This window comes from Fukomys damarensis, unplaced genomic scaffold (assembly GCF_012274545.1).
Source record: "Fukomys damarensis isolate Sample0158 unplaced genomic scaffold, DMR_v1.0_HiC HiC_scaffold_16, whole genome shotgun sequence".
Classification (NCBI taxonomy): Eukaryota; Metazoa; Chordata; class Mammalia; order Rodentia; family Bathyergidae; genus Fukomys; species Fukomys damarensis.
Genome location: NW_022900928.1, coordinates 24,460,852 through 24,470,553, shown reverse-complemented (window position 1 = coordinate 24,470,553; position 9,702 = coordinate 24,460,852). Strand labels below are relative to the sequence as shown.

At 32.0% G+C, this 9,702-nt stretch overlaps 1 protein-coding gene across 1 annotated transcript; it reads right to left on the bottom strand.

Annotated features, from left to right (window-relative positions):
- Positions 1–8,464: 8,464 nt before the first annotated feature.
- Positions 8,465–9,418, bottom strand: LOC104857916 (olfactory receptor 52E2). Its single transcript, XM_010617984.1, has one exon. The coding sequence runs from the start codon at positions 9,416–9,418 to the stop codon at positions 8,465–8,467; it is 954 nt and encodes a 317-aa protein (XP_010616286.1).
- Between the last annotated feature and the right edge of the window lie 284 nt (positions 9,419–9,702).

Sequence of the window (9,702 nt, the reverse complement as noted above, 5' to 3'; positions counted from 1 at the left end):
GAAATATAATATCACTACTGCAAAGAAAAATAAAAAACTTTTAACAATGCACTCATCTCAGAAGTGATACTTAATAAACATACACAACATTAATGTGAAAATCAGCTTTAATCCTGTCCAACACAGTTTCTGTGTGATTTTTATAGGTAAATTCTAGAATGTGTTTTTCTGATATCAGAGAACAAAGTTTTAGTTTTGCGACCAGCCATAATATTTGGTAAATTATATGATATTAATTTACACTGATGAAAAATTTTGTGATTTTTGTAACATTGATCAAAGTAATGTGCTTATCTATTAATTGAAACACATTATATATTAAATTAGAATTTATGCTTCACATTCTTGTAGCATGTTTTCTGTTTTGCAGTTGCTTTAAAACTTTTTATTGTGTGAAATATGATAATTAGATAACAGGATTATCATTAATCACAATATGTTTCTACTTTTCTGATCTCTGTTTTCATTAGTACTTTTAAAATTCACATTTTTGTAACTTCTTTTTTATTTTATGTTTTCAATTATTTTATTTAATTCTTGTTTTTCAAAATCCTTTTTTGTACTGATTTTTAAAAATTGCATATTTTCGTAGTGTTGTGGACATCAATATGGAGATATCTCAAAGAGCTGGGACTAGAGATTCCATTTGACCCAGCCATCCCTCTGCTGGGTATCTTTCCAAAAGAATTAAAAGAATCATATCACAGTGATATATGCAGATGTATGTTTACAGTGGCACAGTTTGCAATAGCTAAAACTTGGAAACAGCCCATTTGCCCATCAGTTGGAGACTGGATAAAGGAGATGTGGTTTTTCTATAACATGGAATACTACTCAGCCATAAAGAATGAGAAATTAAAGCTATTCATAAGAAAATGGACACATACTGAGGATATACTCCTAAGTGAAATAAACAAGTCACATATGTGTAAATACCAAATAGTTTCTCTGGTGTTTAAAATTATAATGGTACATAAGATCCTAATGGTATAATTGATGGTGTGAAATAGGGAGAAAAGGACTGAAGGTGTAGGGAAAGTGGGAAGGGTAGGGTAAAGGAAATAAGGGAAAAGAAAAAAAATGAGAAATGGAAATAAAGTATTTGTAAATAGTCCAGAGAGAAGGCGGTGAATGGAGGGCAGGGGTAAGGGGAAAAAATGAGAACCAACACCTGTCATGTAAAAGGTATAAGATCCCAATGATGAATGTAACTGTACTGTATGCCTAAAATGTACCAATAAACTCAATGAGAAAAGAAATTGCACATTTTGTATTTTTTGTGGATTATTAGTACAATTTTAACTTTCCTAATTTCACTATTTTCTATTAAAACTATATTGTAATTATATATACTTGTTAGAAGAAAAAAGTTTCAGCTCTATTTTTTTCTTCAGCAGTCATTTTTTTATGTTGCTTTTATCTAGAATCTTAAATCTTATTTACATGTCTATAATAAATTACATGTCTATAATAAATATTAAGTGACAATTTGATGAAGTATAATTTCAGTAATTTATTTTATGAATATCTTATTGCCTTGGAATTCTTCAATTTTGAATTGGAACCTAAAATATTCCCCATCAAAGCCCTTCTGCTAAACACAGTGCTTTCCCAGTTTATTTATTCTGACAATATTTAGTTCTAAATTAATGCAAAAACATATTTTAAGTAATAGAAAAAATCTGTAAACTTTTGGATCAAAGTTCTATTCCATTAAGTATCTGAATTTATTGTTCTGCTTAGATTTCCTGAGCAACTCATGCTGACAATGAAACTCATGATGTCTACTACTTTTATTTTTACTCTCTCTTTAAAGGGACATTTTGTGAATTCATTAGACAGTATGCTTATTTTTATTTCTGAGACTTCCTTATATAGCATCTAAATTTACTTTTTGTAATTATGTTCAGTATTCCATTTTTTTTTCTATTTGTTACCACGGGTCAATCTAAACCTTGTGCTTGCAAGGCAAGTGGTGGCACCACTGAGCTAAATCCCCATGGGTTTTTAACATTCTGAAATGTAAGATCTCTGTTCTTCTTCATTTTCTTGTATATTTCTAAGATCTTTTCAAACTTCACTTCTTTAATGATTTCTTACAAACTTTCCATAATCTCTCTTTGTTTTTTCCTTCCATCAATTTATTGTTTTTATCATGGTCCTGAAGTGTGTATATTATGTATAGATTTCTAATGCATGTTCATGTTAGCAGAAATCTAATAATATTTTTGAATAGTATATTTTGTTCATCAAAACATTTTTCTGAGGTATCTCCATATTTTGTTGTAATCATACAAAACAGTAAGAAATATTTTGAGCACAAAATTCAACTCCCCAAAATGCTACTTTCTTTAAGTATTCTGGACATCTTTTGTTATTTTCCTTCAGCTTGTAGCAATCCTTCAGTATTTCTTGTAGCAAAAGGCAACTGGTATGAAATCTCTCAGTTTTTTATCATGTCATACAGAAGTTCCAAGATTCACAGTGTCTGATTGCAGAAACAATACAAAGCTATAATAATCAATATACTTTTTTCCTAGTGTAAAAGTAGCCTGGAAGAAGTATATTAGAATTGAAATTCCAGAAATATAACTTTACATTTATGATCAATTGTTTTTGATAATTGAATCAAAGTGATTCAGTAAGAGTAACCTTATCAATCAGTTGTTTTGGAACCACTGAATATCCACGTGCAAAATAATTAAGTTGGTCTTATCCTCCACATCATATACAAAAAATTGTCTGGAAATTGTTTATAATGCCCTATATAAGAGTTAAATTACAACCTCAAGACAAAGATGTAAAAGTAGACCTGTATAGTTTGAGAACCGTAAAAAAATTACTATTTTGTAGGTATGACATCAAGTATACAAATAATAAGAGTAACCAATAAATTGGGAATTTTATGTTAAGAACTTTTGTGTTTAAAAGATCCCCCAAAGAAATTTGACCTACAGCCCACCTAAGTGTAAATGAGTATAACAAATATAATATCCAGCATGGAGAATCCTTAAATCCTTAAAAATGGAATTACAATATAATTCAACAGTCACTTTTCTTGATATGCACACTGAAGGAATTAAAATGAAAGTATGCTTGTACTTCCACATTTATTGCAGAATTATTCATAATGGCCAAGATACTGAATTAATGTAAATGTCTGTCAATTGATAAGTGTATAAAAAGTGAAAACTATGTACAATGGAATATTATTCAGTATTAAAGAAGTAATGAAACTCTTTAATTTTGTATAACATATGTGGACATGAGGGATATCATGTTAAGTGAAATAAGCCACTGCCAGACATACACTATAGTATCACTATTATATATGCAACCTAAAACTGTGGAACTCAGAGAAAGTGTACAGTGGCTGGTGCCAGGGCCTGGAAACAGGAACTGGGGGATAAGGAGCTACTGGTCAAGCTGTTTCAACCTTCAATAAGAGAAAATGGATACATTTCAGATGTCTATTGCACAGCATGGTGACTATAGTTAATAACAATGTACTGTATGTGGAAATTGCTAAGAAGGTAGATATTAATTTCCTTGCAACAAACATGACAAATATATGAGATGCCAGATAAGTTACTTACCTATATTTAATAACTGTACTATGTATATATATAATATGACATTTAATTCTATAAATACATACAATTTTTATTTTTAACGATACCTTCTAATATCCTACATGAGGAAAAATGCTTACATAACATGTGTCTTAAAGATTTGCACCCAGAACCGATGAAAAATTCTTACAACTGAAAAATAAATGACAATAATGCAATTAAATGAACGAAACTTGAAATTTCTCCAAAGATACACAAATGACCCAAAAGTACATGAAGAGATGCTCAACATATTTACTCATAGTAAACGTAACTGTACCGTATATCTTAAATGTACCAACACACACAATTAAAAAAAAGAAAATTTCCGAATAAAATCACAGCACTTTGCAAACACTAGAATATTTTTGAAAATCATAGGCAAAACAAGCTTTGTTGACAACGTGGACAATTCGAATCCTCAAACAATGATAATGTGATTGTGAAATGATTCAGCCATTATGGAAAGTATAGATTTATCCTATAGCCTTGTGTTTCCACTCTGAATTACATACTAAGAAAATTTAAAACATGAGCATAAAAATGTGGCTTACTTGTTCATTATTTAGAATACTTTTAAAATGGAAAGAACTCAATTATCTATCCACTGATAAGGTGGGTAAACAAAATGATTTATATCCACACAAAGGAATATTATTTCATCATAAAAAGACATTAAATGTTGTTACGTGCTATGACACCAGTGGATCTTGAAAACATCAAGGTAAGTGATCGAAAACGGACACCATAAGCACATATATGATTATATTTGTAGGAAAAGTCCAGAACAGGCAAGTCAGTGGGGACAAAATGTCAACTGAACGTCGCTACAGGCTCTGTGGATGGAAAACAGGAAATTAGTGCCACTGAGTATGGGGTTTCTTTTCAAGGTCACAACAGTATGAAATTTTATAGTTTAATATTTCACAGCGCTGGGAACAAGCGAAAAATCACTGAATTTTATAAGCTAATGGATTTAATTGTATGTAAATTAAATATAAATGCAATATTCTACATTTCTCTTTATATAAATTATAGAAAAGTTAAACTGATATATTGTCGCCAAGAGCAACCTGTCTTGGTGGCGATGCACTGAGCCTCCCTTCTTGTTTAACTAGGCAGGGCTTCCTTCAGTCTTCTATCATCCAATTCTTTTTTGTTAAATTTTAAATTGAATTTATTGGTACATTCTAGGTAGACAGTAGAGTTAAATTCATTACTGGGATCTTGCACCTTTACATGCCAGGTCTTGGTTCTCATTTTTTCCCCTTGTCCCCAACCTCCCTTCACACACAAAAATGGGTACATTTAGAGGATATACTCCCAAGTGAAATAAATAAGTCACACATATGCAAATACCGAATAGTTTATCATCCAATTCTTAAAATTTTTTATTTTTCCAAGATCAACCTTTTATTTACTTTTCTTTATATGAATTTGATGTTTATTTTTAATTCACAAGTGTAAACTCACTCAGTTTTGGTAAATTATTTGTGTTTAACCATTCTTGTGTCCCTCCTTCTCCCTTTTTCTTCCCCCTCCTCAGACCTCTCCCTCTCCTTCTTGGTAGCTTAACCAAAGTTCCTGAATTTTGCTTTTTCTTTAACCCTGTTGAGCTACATATAGGATGATATCACATACTTAATGCATGTAAGTTTAACAAAACTTCCTTTACTTTTATATTTTTACTGTGACTTTAAAAAACTAGGGGAAAACACCCCCCCACACACACACACATGCAGGCTCACACAAGGCCACAGATTGGATATGCCACAATCTTCTAATAAGGGTCTATTTTCAGAATTATAAATACTAAATGCTTGGAACACAGTGAAGACCATGCCACTCTCCCCTTTGAAAAATTTACAGTGTTTACTGATTTTGCAGACATGCACTATAGAAAAATCTATAATGAATTGTGAATTAAAAATTATAGCAAATAAAATATAAATTAAGTATGGTGAGGCAAAGAAATTAGGGCTCTGTTATGTGTTATGTTATTAAGTAAAATAACAGTCCACTAAAAAGGGAAATGAGGATTTTTGAGAGCTGTTGAAATTTTTCAAGAAATTTACATCATTGATAATGTCTTTAGCAAAGGCTTCTAAGGATAATCAAGATGAAAAATTAATGTGTCATGATGTGAAGCTTGTTTTATAGTAAAGAATTTTAACTTTACACAGAGAGAAAGTAGATATCTATGGATACATGTCACTTAACTCTCCATACTAATTTTAGCAATTTAGATATGCTATTCTTACTTTCTAATATATTTTCATAAATATTGCAGTCCTGTAGAAGACAAGGAAAAAAAACTAATTTTCTTTTATGATACTGATTAATTCACGATACCACTACTATATGGTTGACACAATTAAAGGGGAAATTCATGCTACTGCGTGTTCAGAATTATACTTCAAGTTAAAACTCTAGGACTGCTAAGGGTCCATATCTGTGATGTTGATTTTATACTAGAATTATAATGTAGTAGTGGTAAGTTAGAAAAATAGTCCATTTTTACTCGAAAGGAAATTGGAAAATAAAAATAAAAATTTCTTAAGAAGAAATTAAACTATCTGAGAAGCACAAAGTTGTTACACAAGATTAGTCTAGAATATAAGGTCTTTCTTCCCTAGAGGAAATTATCAATCGTGGAAGAGGAGACAAGAAGATTAAACAGCAATTAAAATTGTACATATTTATTGGACAATGAAGATTAACGCTGCTTACCAGAATCAGTCAGTGCGGGAGGTTCTGGAAAGTAACAGGTATTGCCCTGCACCCTGAAGACATAAACGATAGGAGTAAGGATGAAGTACAACTAGTCCAGGCCCTTCCGTGACTGAAATGACTCAGGAACGCTGACTCTTTCGGTCTTTTATGGGAAAGCAAGAAGAGTTGTGAATGCTGAAATAATGCCTAGATTTTAAATAAATAGTGTCTAGCACCATTCAAAAGACAACTGGCCAAACAAGAAAACAAAGCACAATAATGAAAATAAGAAGAGACAAAGAAGAGAATCCACACAAAACATGATTATATCCACAGGCCATCCAGATAACAGAGCAAACAAAAACAGATTTTTACATCTTATATAGGTAAGTATATACAAAAAGACTGAAGTTATTTGTAGATATGTAAACACTATATAAAGAAAGTAAGGAAGTACTCGATCCTATGCATAAAATGAAATTTCTGAAAATAAAACTGAAGGATTTAAGACAAATTAAACCCAGATGAAAAAAATTAGCTAAATAAAATATGTGGGATAAAATAAAAATCTCTAGAAGAACAGAAAGAAGAAATATGGGAATTCTAAAATATTGATAAAAGTAATATGATATAGTGAATGAAATTCATACATGAAACTGGAGGTTAATTGGAATGAGCATAAAGAACCAAACAGATAAAATAATTGATAAATAAATTGAAACAATATGCAAAATTAATAAAATAAGTCAAGTTGGAGATTTATAGAGGAATAATTTAAATAAATCTACTCCAAATAGAAAATGATAAATGCAAAGAAGGAGAATAAATGCATTATCTATGAATGACAAGGTTACATTGACATCTCAGCGACAAATTGGAAAGCAGAATGCTTCCCAAAAGACTGAAAAGGAAATAAAAGCTGATTTAGAATTTTATAACTACAAATGAACCATAAAACAAAATTTAAATGAAAAGAAACACTGAAGAAATTCACCATAAACAAAACTATATCAAAAGAATTGATAAGTTTATTCCTTGGATCTGACTAAAATGTTTACAGATAATTATTGATGATGAAAGGAAGAATGAATAATAAAAGAAATAGTACATTTCTGATAAAATTTTGTGGTACCTAATGACTGAACTCAGGATAGCAATGAGTTACATCCATAAGTGGATATTGACTGTATAAAAAATAATTATATAGGAATCATAATGTGTATTAGGATAAGTAAATTTTACCAATAATAGTATACAAAACAGAAAATTGGGAAATAGCCTTAAATTCTTATAAGATTGCTTTTAACAAACTCAGGTAAACACCTAAATTATAGTAGAATTTTTGAAGTTCTGTAAATACCTGGAAGTTAATGTATAGAGTTAAGGTAAACATGCATATAAATCAAAAATCAATGTCATGTGGAAATAAGAGCAATTTAATCTAAAGAGAAAATCATCGTTGTGAAAAACCCACACTCAGGTTGAATTATGTGACAGTAAATCCAAGACAATAGCTTGAATTGAAAAAAAATACAGTATTGTGCTAAATGTGCATGAATTTTGTAGTAAACATGTTAACATTTCCAGATTCCTATAAGTGGAAATTACATGATACTTGAAAGCAGAAATATATCTATATTCTAATGATATAAATATACTCAAATAGAAAAGATAGATATTTCTAGGGTGAGCTTAATGAGTGGTTTTCAATTCTGTTAATCACACAAAGTCAGAGACAGTGTAAGAGTCACAATTTTATTCTGAGCATCCTGCAATTATGAGAATAAATACTCAGAAAGTAAATATGATTATGTTATACTGAGGGAAGAAAGATAGTCCAAGCAACATCAATTATTCTAACAATACATATCTTTAAATCTGATTTAAAAGTGTCAATCAGATTGCAAAGAACAGAAAAAAGTTATAGAACCTGCTAAAATGAGAAAAATAAGAGGACTGAGAGGACAGAACCAGAACCCCGAAAGAGATGCTGAGAAGTGATATGAAACACAATTGGGAACTCAGTGCTCTTTAATCCTCCACGAGAGCCATAGAGCCACATGTTGGAATGTAATTTTCCTAATGCATTCTTCTGATTGAACTTTCCTAAAATTGTATATGGTGTCTATGTGTATTAGGTGTTATTCCTTTCCACGGTTTGTCAACGGAAACAATATTTTCTTCACACCATCGTAGATCTGTTTGGTTCTGACTCCATAGATGATAGGATTGAGCATTGGTGGCACTACAACATAAAGATTAGCCAGGAGTATATGAATATAGCGGGGGACATTTCGGCCAAAGCGATGTGTCATGAAGGAAAAGAGAGCTGGTGTATAGAAGGCAAGGATGACACACACATGAGACCCACACGTGCTGAGGGACTTGAGTCGGGCGTCCTGAGATGGGAGTCGGAACACAACTCGGAGTATCTGTATATATGAAAAGGCAATGGCTACGATATCAAACAGAAGATTACATATGGCACATAAGCCATAGATGATATTGATCTTTATACTGGCACAAGACAGACGGGCGAGACCCATGTGCTCACAGTAGGTGTGGGGAATGACATGATTCCCACAGAAGGGCAATCGTATAATTAGATATACAACTGGAATGTCAAAAATAATTGCCCTCACTAATACACTAAGACCAATCATGGAAACAACTTTGTTGGTGAGGATGATGCTGTATCGGAGTGGGTTGCAGATGGCCACGTAGCGGTCGTAAGCCATGGCCAGGAGGACAGTGGATTCCATAAGTGTGAAACTGTGAATGAAGAACATCTGAGTGAGACAGGCTTCAAAGATGATCTCTTTGAGATTAATCCAGAAGATCCCAAGCATTTTAGGGATGGTAGCGGTAGAGAGGCCCAAGTCAATGGTAGCCAACATGGCCAAGAAGTAAAAAATGGGCTGATGTAGACTGCTGTCAACCTTGATCACCAGCAGAATGGTGAAATTCCCTATGAGTGCAATCATGTACACAGCGCAAAAGGGAAAGCCGATCCATATGTGAAGAGTTTCTAGACCTGGGATCCCCAGCAGCAAGAAGGAGGATGGGTGAGACGAAGTATCATTGGGAGAGAGCATCCTGACTCGTAATACATCAATTCACAGTTCTCAGAAATATATGCTTATCTGATCTGCAGGTCCCTGTGTAGTTTTCTGCAAGTAAACCTAAAGACAAAGGAATGCTTTAAGTTTTTCTATATCTCTTCTTCAAGTACTTCTATCAATTTGAAATGCACTGCATATGAATTGATGAGAAAAATCTCAAGGATAAGGGAAATTACAGACTAAATTAAAATAAAAAATATGCTGCATGACACTTGCAGCTTTGCTAATATCCTGCTCTTTGATAGCTTATCAGTAGT